Consider the following 16810-nt stretch of genomic DNA (forward strand, 5'->3'; position numbering starts at 1 on the left):
TACTATTCCCTGTTATGTTTCTTTCTTGTCCCTCAAACAATGCCATTATTCTCACAAGTGTCTTTATCATTCTTTAGGTTCTAGGACTTTACAGACTCAATGAACCAGCTCTCTCCCATTCAGAGAGATAGATTTATCCATTTAGCCCCTATGCTCACTAATGAGGCCCAGGTTCAAGAGTAATTTGGGCCATAGACATGTCTAGGGTATGTCTACCCAAGGAGTACACAAGGCTTTCCAAGGGCTGTGTGGCAGGGCACTGAGAGTATGTTTTGCCTCTGGAGGATAGATTTTAACTGACCTATTTTAAAGTCAGTCCCTGGAAAAACCCCTGGTAATTTGAGCCAAATTCCATGCACTCCAACTTGCAGTTGTAGGTCATAAGACCTTGTTTTGCTTTGTTTTGTTTTGTTTTGTTTTAATTAACTTATATTGTATTATTTGTTTAGGAGTACAGGTCTGGGATTCATCAGTCTTTCACAATTCACAACGCTCACCATAGCACATACCCTCACCAATGTCCATCACCCAGCCACCCTATTCCTCCTACCCCTCTCCCCTCCAGCAACCCTTAGTTTGTTTCCTGAGATTAAGAGTCTCTTATGGTTTGTCTTCCTCTCTGGTTTCTTCTTGTTTCATGGAGCACAATGAAAGTTTTAAGAGAATGCATTCAGGATCTTAGATTTCCTAAATCAGTCTGCCTGAGAAGGTGCTCGAAATTAAATTGTAATTCTGGTTCTCCTTTCGGACGGTTCCCACTTTCTAAGTTGTCCAGGAAATAATTTACCTTTACTTTCATTGTCGTTCACACCATCCAACTATTCTCAAAAAAAAAAAAAAAGGGCTTCTCTTGGAAGGGGGCCCCACAAAAGGAAGCAGAATCATATATTTGTAATAAATTCATGGCAAAGCGATGCCTTCTCTATCTTGGAATTAGAGAGAGAGAGAAAGAAAGAGGTGTCTTCTGGCAGAGGACAATGTGATTTGGCCTATTAAAATAAACAGCATTCAGTTTTACCTACCTTTCTGGCTCTATTGGGTTAAACTACGTGCTTCTAAGTAAAAGAGAAACGTATCTTTAATAGTCATTTGATAAGACCTGGTAAAATGTTAGCAGTATACTATCCAGATATTGTGAAATTGAATAAATTTAATACTGAGTTACAAAGCCTTTTGCAAGTCAGGTATTTTTCAATTCATTGCTTTGAAAGAAATTGAAGGAGGAACTAATTGAATTGTCAGCTGTGAGATCATTAAAATAATTTTTGAAGCTGTATTACTGTATGATTGTTGGCACACATCTTGGAAGGGGTTCAAAGAATTGAGTGGCACTGCTATACAAGATTCTCCCTTGCTTATGTGAACTAGGTTTTTCTCAAACAAAAATTGGAATCAAATGGGTCCTGAGCTCTATCTCATTCTAGCAGCAATGGTATTTATTCAAGGTACAATTTTAAAAAGCTTCATCTACCCCATTAAGTACTAGATTTCCAGTAAAACTTTACTTTTTATGTTTAATTATACTTAAAAACATGGACAATATATTTATATTGTTTTATCGATATTGTCCTTGTAATGATAACTCATTCTAAAAGAAGATAGTATTACTCAGAGCTTTATGATCACAGGACATAAAAGAAATCTCAATTTCAATCTCTCTCTATATATTTGCAAATAAATATGAGAGCTAATCAATAGAAGATTTTTAAGCCTGAAATACTACATCAAGATAAAATCCTACAGAGGACATATTGGAAACACAAAAGTTAAGGTTTTAAAAAGGAACAATGCACATTTTATGACTAATTAAGAAGAGCTTGTTCATAAATTTTGAAACTAGATAATCAAATCACTATTGCATTTTAATTTTATTGAAAAAAAAATGGATATATAAAGGAATATTGTGACAGTTTAACTTTAAATCTGAATATTCTCCACAGGCCAGTAATGTATCCTTTTAATTTAGATTTTAAAAATTATATGAACTTAAAACTGTGAAAGAGGTTACATAATTTACCAAAATGAAAGCAACAATATTTGTTTGTACCTTGTCACCAGAGTTTGTGTGGTCCTGAGGATTAGAAGGTGACTCTCTTTACTCTGTCCCAATTTACCATCCACTTCTAAGCTTGCCAGATCCTGGCATTGCACAATTAGAACTTCATTGTTAGGAGTTACTCAAACAGGGATTTGGTGTTTATGAAAACACAGCTATCATAAAGAAAGGTTGCACACTAACCCTTATCAATCATTTGCAACTGAGAGTAAGTGAATGAACTTATCTTTTTTTTTTTTTTTTGGTTCCTGCTAATAAATGCTTTTGGAAATGTAGAGTGGGGAAGTTTCTTTAAGGCTTTTTGATCTTCATAAAGGAAATAGAAAGTTGCTAGAGAAGGAAAAAAACTACATAGAGACTGAAGCTAGAGTTGCAGGATATGGAGAAAACAGCATGGCTTCATTTTTTTTTTTTTTTTTAAATCACCATGACACACCTGTGAAGGTGGCAGTCACTCAATAATACTTGAATTATCATATTCTAATGGCAAATAAGGTTGGCCCCAAAACTACTGGTGTTCAGAGATGTCTTGTGTGAAGTTAAAAAGCAAAGAGACAAACAAACAAACTGATTCTAGGAATGTTAGTGTATGATTCTATTTTAGGTAAATAATTCAACACAGCCTTTACATATGTGAATATATGTATGTAAGGAGTGAGATATGGAAGAAGTAGCCAGAATGTTACCAAATTAAGGGCCTCATTTGTTAACATGTTTAATCATGCTTACTACATTTTTGTAGTTTGAAAGACAGCAAATAAAAGTTAGAAGAGAAAAATTTCTTCTTGTCCTTCGAAAGTATCTAATTATCAGCCTAACCCCAAGGTTGCCAGGACCTGCTGACTGACAGGTGGACTTATGCATAATATTTCTGTGATTGGAAGCTAGTATTATTTCTGTGTGCCATACCAACCAGGGAGAGTATTTTGCTAAACTGAGTGCTATCCCCTTTCTCTTCTTCTTCTTCTTTTTTTTTAAGATTTTATTTTATTTATTTGACAGAGATTGACATGGGAGAGAGGGAACACAAGCAGGGGGAGTAGGAGAGGGAGAAGCAAGCTTCTTGATGAACAGGGAGCCCGACGTGGGGCTTGATCCCAGGATCCTGGGATCATGGCCTGAGCCAAAGGCAGCCACCAAATGACTGAGCCACCCAGGTGGTTCACACTTTTCCTCTTTCAACAGAAATTGTTATTTTAGTGCTTCAGTATTATTCTGCTCATGTGGCCATTCAGGATGACCACATTGTTAAGGGAAAACAGTAGGTTCAAATGTGCTTGATCTCTCCTTTATTGCCAGTGTCCTTGGTGCTCTCATCCCCTGAGCCTTGTCAGAAGGCTCTCTGCTTTCAGTCAAAATGGGATCAGAGGGACGCCTGGGTGGCTCAGTGGATTAAGCCTCTGCCTTCGGCTCAGGTCATGATCTCAGGGGCCTGGGATCAAGGCCAGCACAGGGCTTTCTGCTCAGCAAGGAGCCTGCTTCCTCCTCTCTTTCTCTGCCTGCCTCTCTGCCTACTTGTGATCTCTCTCTCTGTCAAATAAATAAAATCTTTTTTAAAAAAAAGGAATCAGATTTGGTGAGATATGGCAATGTTTTTTTCTGTTTTCTCACGTGGAGGTGCTGGATTCATGTTCCTTGTGCCCTAAGGTGGGCCTCATACCTCTTTGCTAGGATGTCTGCAGAGAGTGGCACAGGTATAATTGTACTTTCCTATTTGCCCAGATACTGCAACTCAGGTTCAGACTAAAGCAACAAGTGGCAGGTGGGCATATCTAGGGCCTTTAACTACACCCATCTTTGCAATCCACATTTATAAGGGATTCCCTTCTATTTTCCTTTTCTTTCTCTCTTTCTCTTTCTTTCCTTTCCTTTCCTTTTTCTTTTCTTTTCTTTGTTTCTTTCTTTCTTTTTTTTTTTTTTAAGAGAGAGAGACAGTGAGCAGTGGGGACAGGCAGAAGTACTAAGCAAGCTCCATGCCCAGCACAGAGCCCCATGGGGGGATCAATCTTATTACCCTGAGATTATGACCTGAGCTGAAACCAAGAATCAGACACTTAACCTATTGAGTCACCCAGCTGCCCCTCTTTTCTTTTCTTTTTTTTTTTCTTTTCTTTTCTTTCCTTTTCTTTTCACAGATTATAGGATCATGATGCACATATGCAAACTTTCTTTCTGACCAGCAGGTGTATTTGTTTCTGCATTAAACTTGAAAGACTGCAAGTCATATACCACCAAAAAAGAAATTCCATAGTTTCCAGTTGTAGGGAAGAATGGATGTGAGGTTATGAGGGAATAGAGGTTAGCTCTTTACCCTGATGATGTCCAAGGTGACATCAGCTATATTATTCTCTTGGAGGGGGGTAAGAGGGAAAAGGAACACTAACTGACCACTTTCTTATTCTTTCTGCTGACATTTTTAGAGGTAGCCCTGACTTCCTCAAAAATTGTTGGGTTTCTAAGGTGAATTTTATCAATCCGTGTTATAAATCGTAGTTTGCAGACTTTGGGTAGCTTAGGGGTACAAGGAGATTATGGATACCAGGGAGGGTTGGCAGTAAATATGTTCACTTTTTGACTAACAGCAGGTTAGGTATTTGCTTTTTGGATTATCTGTGACCTTATTTGAAATACTGATCTACTTTTCTCTCCCCTATGCCCCTGGGCCACCTCTCCCACAATGTGGTAAATGTACTCAAGAAATATAAACTAATTTTCATATAAGCCTAGGGGGAAAAATAAGATGGAAAGCAAATATACAGCAAAGATATTCACATAATATGTTCCTAAATCAAATAGGAATGATTTTATATCATCAGTTCTTCAAGATGATTCAGGCCACTGTTACCCTATATTTAGGAGGTTTCATCAATAATTGATTGTTTCTTTTAACATTGGGTTATGTTGTTTCATTTAGTCTTCAAAAAATAGCAACGACATTTCTAATACAATCTCTCAACACTCTCTTCCTCCCTCCCCACTTCCCTTTCTCAATGTTTCCCTTCCCCTTTTCCTCCCCTCTTCCCCCACACCCCTCCTCTCCTTTCTCCACACCCCTCACTTACAGGTGTACCATAGATGACCGAGTAACCCGGGTGGCCTGGCTAAACCGTAGCACCATCCTCTATGCTGGGAATGACAAGTGGTCCATAGACCCTCGTGTGATCATCCTGGTCAACACTCCAACCCAGTACAGCATCATGATCCAGAACGTGGATGTGTATGATGAAGGCCCGTACACCTGCTCTGTGCAGACAGACAACCACCCTAAAACTTCCCGGGTCCACCTCATAGTGCAAGGTGAGTCACAGCTAGATCTGGGGGTTAGAGTTCCTGTCAACGATGGAAGGGAAGCATAATCTCATACTTGGCTTTTACTCATGTGTGAAGACATGAAAAACATTTTCCTCTATGGATCCCCAAGATTGAGTGTTATGTTTTGGATTCCTTCCCATCTGCTGGGTTCTTGACTAAGTACTGAATATCTTCACAGTTTCTCAATTTTATCTCTGGTCCTTCTGTTCTTATTAATAAGTTGCTTGGCATGTGCTGGTTAAACTTTATTAAGTTATTTAGTACTCTGGAGTTGGACAAGAAATACTAAAAAATAGAGTCATTACTATTCTCTGTGCCTTTTAATTAGCTTTCATAAGATTATTTAATAATAAGAGGTTAATAACATTGATGTGAAGTTATGTGCCTTGTGACTGGTTTTCAGATGGTTGTTGGGTGTGCATGTTCCAAAAGGGGTTCTGGGTGCTGTGGTAAAGTCCTCCCTGGCATGGACGCTGGATCTTTGCATCTCTTTAGCCTCACAATGGAGCTGAGATTAGGAAGGATATTAGTCAAAATGCTATCTCCAGGTCAGTGTCAGAAATACATTAATATAATTTTTTGAAAGGGGAGATGTTTTCTAACATTCTCCTGCATTCTCCCTTTAAAAAAATCTGTGTCAGTGGACCCAAGCATATTATTCAATAGTTTTTCATTAGGACTTCACAATGTAGGGAAAAAAATAAGGCTGAGAAATGTCAGATTCCCAGATATCAACTATTATTAAGAATTAAAAATACATTCAAGTAACAGCTGGGAGAATTTGGGAACCATTTTAAAACAAGGCAGCAATACAAATGGACTTATTTTAAACTGTTCCGACTAACATCACTCCCCCATCCCCCCCTCACCACGTAAAGCAGTTTCTGTCAGGTATTGACTCATGGTAGCAATGAAGTGCTAAGGAGACTACTTCCCACCCCCCGTGCCATAGCCTTCCTCCACTAAAGGAAAGGGTTGGGTAAACTTCTCACAGTTTCCACTACTGACCTGTTGGAGTCAAACACTGAGCTCTCAGTGTTTGAAGGAGTCCCTGGGTATGATTCAGTCTTTAGTAAGTGCCTTTTATTAGATCCCATCTGCAGTAGATTCAACTTTTTTTTCTTTTTTCAATTTGTGAAATGTGTGTGGCATCTTGGCTTAGTTCATGTGGATCCCCTCACCCTTGCTTTACTAAAGAATATAATTTTTCTCATTTCTGTTGGTTTCATGGAGAGTTTGAGTATAGATTAGTGGTTTTTTTTTTTTTAATACTTTAATCACTTGTAGAATTCAGGATAGATATCCTTTTCTTTTGGCTAGAAGAGCTCTTTACCAGATCTCTAGCTCTGTGGGGCCATTTGTAACAGCTTGTTCCAGACCAGAGATCAGTCTGCTGCAGCTCTGTTCCCCATTCAGACCCTGGTGCTGCCATATTACTTGAAGCCCAATCTCAGTTCAGCCTTCCAGCCCTTCTCTCATCCCTGAGGGCTTTCAGACGCCCACATCAGCCTGCATATGACAGATGTCTGTACACTCCGCTGTTTCCATTCTCCATACATGTCCACCCAGGGGTATGGCTTGGTGATGATCACTGCTTTGGAGCTACAAGACGGCTTGCCATCTGGAGATAAAGACAACTGTCATGTCTGTTGTTTCTTCTCAGAGGCTGGTAGAGGCGCTTGGTGAGATCAGTTATCTGAGATGAGCTGGAATGTCTGTTGAAAGTTCCTGGGGTGCAGAAAACAAGGGGGTGTGAGTTCTCACTACCCCGCCTGCCACCTGGGCTTGGCTCCAGAGGAGCTGAAATTCTCAGCATTGGAAGTGACGCCTCCGTGGCACCTTCGTGGCCTTGACAGTAAAGTTATCTTCAAATTCAGGAAATGCAACACTGAAATAAAAAAGAACTGTCAGGCACTGTACAGAAACAGACTCAAACAGAACAAGGCTATCACTTTTCAGGAAATAAGACAGATTGTGTAAGCATGTCAAAGTCAATACAGGCCATAAAGGGCTAGTGATGCAGAGCTTCAGGGATAATGTGCTTCGTAAGGCCCTTGGAGCAATTCCTTGGGATGGATATGGAAGTCAGTGGGGTCTCCCTGTGGGTTTCATAGGCTTGGGTCAGAAAGAGTCTGAGAACAGGCAAGAGCAGAGCAGTGGAGTGACTTCAATTTCAGAGGTCAGTTCCTCACAGTCTCTACATTTCAGGTCAAGTGACTGTTGTAGCTCTGGGTGGCTGAGGTGGCCTGTGAAATCCAATGCAGAAGATCAGGAAAGGTGGAGGTGAAAGGAGACAACCTTCCCTTGGAACACTTAGCAGATGGATCTTTCCACTTACTGAGAAGTAAAAGGAAGGCACGCAAGGAGCTGCATTATCTTCTGTCTTGTTTAGCAATGGAGCGACTTGTTCTTCCTTTGGAAAACAGTTGAATTTCTAGTAGGTGGAAGCAGAGACCCCACTGCTCAATTAGAAAGAAGTCCAAGAGTCTTCCTTCTTCCCAGCACCTATTGGCTTTTGTCCAGTCTGTAGATTAATTTTTCAGACTTAGTGTTAGTTCAGGTTAGATAAAGATAATGAAAGTTTCCTAATCCTCTTAAAGAAGATTTATTTGACTGAGTAGAAAGCTTTTGGAATACAATAAGGCATGTATAAAACTGAGGCCTAATCTTGCCTTTAATTTCAAACTGCTGATGGGTATTGATTTTGCAATGAGAAAAACTGAAAAATTTCCGAGCCGCAACTTGTCTGCTTAGAGAGAGAAAGAGAGAGAGAGAGAGAGAAGGGTGTTTATTTATTTTCTGTCCATTTGAGGATGCTAGAATCTCATCACTTCTGCCAACCAAGTGCCATTAGCAGAAGGGAGAGCAATCCCACAGGGTCCTGGCTTTGTTGCTCCCTGCTGCTGCAGTGTGAGGAACTCAGACATGCTCTGTCACTAACCTCGGAGCCTGTCCTTTGCTGTTTTATAAGGTGGCCTTTGCCACATATCTGATGGGATTAATTTCCAAGTTTTCTGTGAGAGAAGCTATGTTTGTTAAAAAAAAAAAAATTATCACTGATTCTCAAGACACATCTTGGCCATGGAGGAGATAATTTTAAAGCCCCATGTGACTATGTATGATATGTGACCTAGACTATGTACCTAGGTTTTAAAATCCAGAGCAAGAGAGAAATGTTGCTGTGGATTCAGATTAGTCAGATAGGAAAATCAACCTGGCAGCCCTTTATGGGATGGACTGAGTGGAGAGAAGCCTGAATAATAGGGAATATGCTACAACCATCACTGAAAAGCTGGGACTTGAGTGGGCTGTAGGTCTACCTATGGAGATGGAGAAGGTTCCTCCAGGAGATAGTGTCCAAAGGAAATTGGGAGGATTAATCTTAATTCCTTGAAAGAGGAAGGATTAAAAGGATATCACCTACATTTTTGAGTCTGGGGAAAGGTTGAAGACCTGGCTAGTAATTATGGAATTAGGATCCTGTGCCACTAGGATGGGAAAGCATTAGTCTTGCTAGGTTTAGGGATAAGGAAGGCACAGACATTACACAGGTCCTATAGAGCTAAGGTGTAACTCAGGATCAGATGAGTTATATTTGAGATTCATCATGAATCTTTTAGAAGGCGAGCAGGTAAGATTTTTGAGATCAACTCTTCCTACACAACAGCAGGGACCACAGTTTATATATCTATTCCTAGCACATAGCACGCTGTGTGGGGCATACTGGGTATTCAGCAAATGTTTAAAAAATGAATGGAGGGACAGATTGATACAGCAAATGAAATGGCAAATGAAGGCAGTGACCATAAAGCCCCTTCAAGCAAATAGGAGTGGGGAATGAGTCAAACACTGTCCAGATGACTTGGAGTGGGCACTAATTGGGAACAGTTCCCTGGAGGGATGAGGGTCTTCCGTGTGACAAGCTAAGAGATACACCAGGGATAACATGCATTTATTTAGCACTCTACAGCACCGGTCACAATCTTTGTCTCGTTTGACCCTTACAACAAGCCCTGGGAGGCTACAGTGCAGTGACTGTTCTCTTCATTTTGCAAATTAGATAACTACAGCTAATGGAGGTTAAGAGAGCAGCCAGGGCCCCCAGTGAGTAAGTAATGGAGCTGGGGCTTGAACCATGGCTGTAGGACTCTGAGATCAATGTCTCCAGTGGACTCCAACACATCCCCTCCCAACCATATCTAAGGTTAGTTCTCTAATTCAGATCCCAGGGAAATTTTCAGTTATCTTTTCTTCTTTTCCCCCCTTTCCCCTGCTACTGATATTGCATTGCAGCAGAAATTGGGGACAAAGCGCAAGAAGAAAATTAGCAGTGGGGGTGGGATGCCAGTGCTGCAATAAATGGTGTAGAGAGGCAGAGAGAGGCAAAGAAGAAGATAATTAATTTACTAGTAGCTTATCCCTCCAGGGATACACGTTTTAAATGTTACCTCTTTATCCTATGTAAGTACTAAAAACTCTGCCCCTCTGAGAATTCAATATCTAATTGTGATTCTAATTGTCATGAAGTCTTCAGGACTCTGAAACTCCATGGATATCCTTGTGTCGCCATGGCTGTTGTACTTGTCCAGGATAGACTGGCAAGAAGATAAGCTGGCTCTTTCCTCCTTGGATTTTGACATTGTCTGCCTGCTCTCTTGGCTAGTTCAGAAATCCATTTACTACCAGGTATTTCTTTTCATGGATTCGACTTCTCTTGCTCAGTCTGATTGTATGCAAATGGCTAGAAATAGTGAATTTTGTTTATTCCTCTCATCTGAGACTCTACAACAAGCTCATGCAATTTCTGTGTCTGCAAAAGACTTTGAGTCTTTGAGCCTGGAGTCCATTCAGTTTGGTACGCAACATAGAGTTTAGAAGGTGGAGAAGTCTGATCTGCCAACCAGTCCTAGATTCTGCTGAGCACCTGCATTGGGCACATAAAGCATAAACCTTAGCTCAGTTGATCCTCACACCATCCCAACAATGTCTCCATCAGATTCACATTGTAAAAATAAGGAACCTGAGGCTTAGAGAGAGCAAAACTTTGCCCAGAGATGATGGCACTATTACATGCTTTAAATTCCCTTCACTCAATTTGTCTCTGTAAAACAGCTATCAAAATCCAGATAAAGTACTTGACTTGAGTCATCTCTTCCGATTATTCTTCACAAAAGCTCTGGGAGACAGAACAGAAAGTCACCACATTTTGGGGTGCCTGGGTGGCTCAGTCGGTTAAGAATCCAACTCTTGATTTTGACTCTCATCTTCTGGGCTCCACACTCAGTGGAAAGTCCACTTGAGATTCTCTCTCTCCCCTTCTCCCTCTGCGACCCCCCACTTTCAATCTCTCTCTTAAAAAAAAAAAAAAGCCACCACATTCCTAGAAAAGAAACTGAGATTCAGTGTTGAAATCATTTATCCGAATTCCACTTGCCACCCCTTCAGGCCAGGTGTTGTGATTCTAGATCCGGTATGTTTGCACACCAGACTGCTAACTCCTAGTTAAACAAAAGAACAGGTAAATGTTACTATTTGTGAGAAAAATAACAAGTTCTGAGGTGCTGCTAAGAAGAGTGGACACCCTGGAGTCTGTTGCTGGCAATGCTGAGGCCAGGTGACCAGGGAGCAGATGGGCCGGGCACCGGTAGAGTGTTTCTAGCGGTCAGGGGAGGCAGCTCTGCCCAAAGGTAACAGTTTTGCCAAGGACTAACCTATTTTCAGATCTTCCTTTGCAACTAACCTCTTTTTTTCTGCTATTTTCTCCTCTTCTCCCAAATATTACAGTCATTTAAATTAACATGTATAATTTGGGGCCTAAAGAGAAACAGGCATTCAACCTGAAATAAATTTAATTTATTCAGCCTCTATTTTAAATTATAATCACATTTCTTCTTCACAGAGGCAGGGTGGAAAAGTGGAAAAGAACATGACTGGGCATCAAAAAACCCATTCCCCAGCCTGAGTTCTGTTCCTGACATCGAGACCTGTATTTGTAGGATGTTCCCTTCTGGGTTTCTTATCCCGGGGTGATGAATAAAATGCAATGTACTTGATTTTATTTAGGTACACATATGCATACCTTGATCTTAGATATTATTCAAATATATATTTTTGTGTTTGAAAGTAAGGTTCTGCAAAAGGGTCTATAAGCTTCAAATTCTACGTATATGTGCAAATAAAGCACATAGGCCAAAGGGTCTGTAGTACAAAATAAGTATAAGTCTTTCTCTGGACTTTGTTTTGTTGGTTTTGAAATGGAAGTGTCAAAAAAATGGTAAGGAAGTCCTTTCTAGTTACTACATTTTATGATTTATTAATGTAATTTCTCTGGAGGATTTTTGTATAGTCAAGTATCTCAGCTTTCACGCACTGATGGGGAAATCAGAGGGTTTTCTCTTAGTCTCCTTCTCATTCTTATTTTCTTCAGAGCCCTTAAGATTTGAAGTCCTCTTGCTAACACCATTTTTAGTGGTTACTCTGAGCAAGGCTCACCCACACTGGCAGTGGCTCCCTTTTCCGTTACAGAAGGTGGGAAAGAAAGACATCCTCTCCTTCCCTGTGTCACTCTGACATTGGTAGCTTCTGCAAACCACATCAAATATTGTTAAATATTGTTTAAATATTGTTAAATTGTTAAATTGTTAACATTCTTAATTTAGGGGTTGGGTAAACTGAGAAGGCCACTACAACTTAAAGGGAACCAGGAATGAAATTGTTGCCCTCAGAATGCCCCCATCACCTAATAAAGGAAGGTTCTCAAGAGTCACATTCCACCAGAGGGGTATCCCCACACTGGCTTCCAGCACACATTCTTGCCTCAAGATTGGAATGAGGCACACACTCCCCACTCTCCATTCTAAGATCCTATCCCTTCCCTCAGATTGGGTCACTCAGCTCTAACCTGAATGTGACAGCCATGTAGCTGGGATAGAATTCATACTCACTCTACTCAGTCTCCAGTTTGCCATGCCTCTCATGACATCATGTGTGGTTGGTGACAAGACAATCAAGCACACATTTTGTAAAAAAGAATATTTCTCCTTTTATCAGTCCCTACTCTTTTTGTTGTAGGGAGAAGTATGGGGCTTTGTTCAGCTCTGTTTAGAAACTAATATTGTCTTGCATGCACACACACACACACACACACACACACACACACACACACCACACAGTCAAACATGCTTGCACAGACAGTTTGCACACATTTCATGGCTATTTCTTCTGTGGCCTATGGAATTCCATTCCATCCACCATTAAATATGTAGGTCCAAGCTCTCTCTAGAAGGAAATGGGGGGATATGTGCTCAATTCCTTCTGTAACTCTAATAATAGGAACAAGGAAGAGTTAGATTTTCCAAGGGGAATGAGACCAAGCAAAATTTGATGTTGAATGCACACATTGTCAGAGCTAGAGGTGGTTTAACCAAGTCTGCCAAGGGGGCAACATTTTCAGTTGAGACACCTGGCTTTAAAATTGTGTGGGTTTAGGGGCACCTGGATGGCTTAGTCACTTAAGCATCTGACTCTTGGTTTTGGCCGAGGTCATGATATCAGGGTCCTGAGATCAACCCTCACATCAGACTCAGCTCAGTGAAAAATCTGCTTGTCCCTCTCTCTTTGCTCTAACCCCAACTCACTCTCTCTCTCTCTCTCTCAAATAAATAAATAAATAAAATCTTTAAAAAATAAAAATAAATAAAAATAAATAAAAGTGTATGGGCTTGTTTTGAGGCAAAGGCAAAAGACTTACTTACACATGATCTAAGATGGTGCCACTCCTGGCACCTAGCTTGGTGACATACAGAAGCCAGAAAGAGAAGTGGCAGGGACTGGGGCTATCATCTGCCTTATTTTCAATAGAATTAAATAAAGGGAACAGTCATAAAGCCTGTTCTCAAAAATCATCACTGATGTGGAGATGGAGGAGAAAATGAAATGCCTGTTATATTCTACTCAATTTACATGGTGATCTCAGCTCATTTCCTAAGTCTGGTCTGTCAATAGCTCAAGTAAATACAAGGATATCTTTCCTGTCGTGAGCAGAGGAAGCAATCACATTTTAGAAGAAGGTAAATTATTAATGTTCTTAAATTCCCCTAACAGATTAAAGTTCTTCATGATCCTTGTATAGTCAGGATCCTACATAAGGTTTCAAATTTCACCACCTACAATATTAGTCACAGCTTAGCCTCAGAGTAATCCAGACTAGTGATGTTTTCCTAGATGTAGCATAGGTGCACACATTTGGAGAGACTGACTTGTAGTCCAAAACCTGGAGTTGAGTCCCTGGTTAACAAGGTTTACCTCAGACACACTGTCTTAGCAAAAATAACTCTCCTTGGTACTTATATCAGTTTGGCTTCTCATAAAGGTATCAAAGAGCCTTCAACTTTTACTTACTAGTAATTTTCCTCTATAGGTATAGAAAATGAAGAGTTATAGAAGTGAAGTAAAATAATTGCTTTTTAAACAATTATTTATAATTGTTATAATTATATTGTCATATTTTATAATATATATTATATTGTTATAATTGTTTTATAACAAAAACAATGATTGTTTTTTAACAGTTGCAAATCATGGCTGTCATACATGAGTCCCTAGATTGGCAGTCCATTTTACCAACACGGTCCAATTCTGTTTTCCAGTTAGCCCCAGAAGGTGGAATGTATTTTTCTACTTTGTTGAATGAGGAAATGAAGTCTCAGAAAGGCTCAGGAAGTTGCCTTATGTCACCAGGTGATAAGGGGGGAGCTGTGATTTCAGCTGTGCTCACTCTATAGGCAGAGCCCACACTGTACCTCCATGTGGAATTTCCTCTTGATTCCATCTCTTTTCTATAGGCAGGCCAGCCTGCCACCACAGGTCATTTTTAATACACAAGCTCTCCTGGCCAGGTTGTTTCTGGTTGAAGGATTTCAGTCTAGTGTCTCTGCAGCTAGGATCTCTCCTGCTTATACCTTTCTCTCTTCTTCTATTTGTCTTAGTAAGTACAATATCCGTCTTAAAATAAATACCAGGTTTATATCATCCTGCTAAATTGACATTTCTGGTTCTTAATTGCTTTCATAATTCCTGCGTCCAGTTTCTGCTTCTTTCCAGAACTCTTCAGTTGGGCATCTGTAGATGTCTTTGTTTGTCCCATGTTGCGCTTAGCTTTTTCATTCAAAAACTGCTTCTTCCTCTTTTAGTTCACATTCCTATTCATGCACACACAATCCTTGTATAAAACTTTAGCTAGAGTTTTTTTTTTTAATGAAACTTTTCTTTTCTTTTCTTTTCTTTTCTTTTCTTTTTTTCATTTCTTTTATTAACATATAATGTATTATTTGCCCCAGGGGTACAGGTCTGTGAATCATCAGGCTTACACATTTCACAGCACTCATCATAGCGCGTACATACAATGTCCATAACTCAGCGACTCTATCCCTACCTCCCCACCCCACAACAACCCTCAGTTTGTTTCGTGAAATTGTCTCTTATGGTTTGTCTCCATCTCAATCCCATCTTGTTTGATTTTTTCCTTCCCTACCCACCCACAATCCCTTGCCCTGCCTTTCAAATTCCTCATATCAGAGAGATTGTATGATATTTGTATTTCTCTGATTAACTTATTTTGCTCAGCATAATACCCTCTAGTTCCATCCACATCATTGCACATGGCAAGCTTTCATTTCTTTTGATGGTTGCATAGTATTCCATTATATACATATGCATATACGACATCTTCTTTATCCATTCATCTGTTGATGGACATTTAGGTTCTTTTCATAGTTTGGCTATTGTGGACATTGGTGCTATAAACATCCCATTTGGATCACTACATTTGTATCTTTAGAGAAAACACCCAATAGTGTAATTGCTAGGTCATAGGGTAGCTCTATTTTCAACTTTTTGAGGAACCTCCATACTGTTTTCCAGAGTGACTACACCAGCTTGCATCCCCACCAGCAGTGTAGGAGGGTTCCCCTTTCTCCACATCCTGGCTAACAACTGTCCTTTCCTGACTTGTTAATTTTAGCCATTCTGACTGGTCTGGGGTGGTATCTCATTGAGGTTTTGATTTGTATTTCCCTGATGCCGAATGATGTGGAGTTCTTTTTCATGTGTCTGTTGGCCATTTGGATGTCTTCTTTGCAGAAATGTCTGTTCATGTCTTCTGCCCATTTCTTGATTGGGTTATTTGTTCTTTGGGTGTTGAGTTTGAGAAGTTCTTTATAGATTTTGGATACTAGCCCTTTATTTGATATATCATATGCAAATATCTTCTCCCATTCTGTCAGTTGTCTTTTGGTTTTGTTAACTGTTTCCTTTGCTGTGCAGAAGATTTTGATCTTGATGAAGTCCCAATGGTTCATTTTTGCCCTTGCTTCCCTTGCCTTTGGTGATGCTCCTAGGAAGAAGTTGCTGCGGCTGAGGTCAAAGAGGTTGCTGCCTGTGTTCTCCTCAAGGATTTTGATGGATTCCTTTCTCACATTGAGGTCCTTCATCCATTTTGAGTCTACTTTTGTGTGTGGTGTAAGGAAATGGTCCAGTTTCATTCTCCTGCATGTGGCTGTCCAATTTTCCCAATACCATTTATTGAAGAGACTGTCTTTTTTCCATTGGACTTTTTTCCTGCTTTGTCAAAGAGTAGTTGACCATAGAATTGAGGGTTTATTTCAGGGCTCTCTATTCTGTTTCATTGATCTATGTGTCTGTTTTTGTTCCAGTACCATACTGTCTTGATGATTACAGCTTTGTAATAGAGCTTGAAGTCTGGAATTGTGATGCCACCAACTTTGGTTTTCTTTTCTTTCTTTTTTTTTTTTTTAAGATTTTTTTAAAATTTATTTGTTTGACAGAAAGAGAGAGATTACAAGTAGGCAGAGAGGCAGGCAGAGATAGAGGGGGAAGCAGGCTCCCTGCTGAGCAGAATGCCTGACTTGGGGCTCACTCCCAGGAACCCGGGACCATGACCTGAGCTGAAGGCAGAGGCTTAACTCACTGAGCCACCTAGGCACCCCTGATTTTCTTTTTCAACATTCTTCTGGCTGTGTGGGGTCTTTTCTGGTTCCATATGAATTTTAGGATTATTTGTTCCATTTCTTTGAAAAAAAATTATGGTATTTTGATAGGGATTGCATTAAATGTGTAGATTGCTTTAGGTAGCATAGATATTTTTGCAGTATTTGTTCTTCCAATCCATGAGCATGGAACATTTTTCCATTTCTTTGTGACTTTCTCAATTTCTTTCATGAGTATTCTATAGTTTTCTGAGTACAGATACTTTCCTTTGGTTAGATTTACTCCTAGGTATCTTATGGTTTCTGGATGCAATTGTAAATGGGATAAACTCCTTAATTTCTCTTTCTTCTGTGTTGCTGTTGGTGTATAGAAATGCAACTCATTTCTGTGCATTGATTTTATATCCTGACACTTTACTCAACTCCTGTAAGACTT

At 39.9% G+C, this 16810-nt stretch overlaps 1 protein-coding gene across 3 annotated transcripts in view; it reads left to right on the forward strand.

Moving 5' to 3' along the window:
• Window positions 1-16810, forward strand: part of LOC111153862 (opioid binding protein/cell adhesion molecule like) — a 510446-nt gene that overhangs the window by 276106 nt on the left and 217530 nt on the right. For all 3 annotated transcript variants that reach the window (XM_022513132.1, XM_022513131.1, XM_022513133.1), the window contains exon 2: window positions 5121-5353. In XM_022513132.1, coding sequence (XP_022368840.1) covers window positions 5121-5353 — 233 coding nt within the window. The remainder of the gene's footprint in view (window positions 1-5120; window positions 5354-16810) is intronic.

This window comes from Enhydra lutris, unplaced genomic scaffold (genome assembly GCF_002288905.1).
Source record: "Enhydra lutris kenyoni isolate GAN:26980312 unplaced genomic scaffold, ASM228890v2 scaffoldscaffold34, whole genome shotgun sequence".
NCBI lineage: Eukaryota > Metazoa > Chordata > Mammalia > Carnivora > Mustelidae > Enhydra > Enhydra lutris.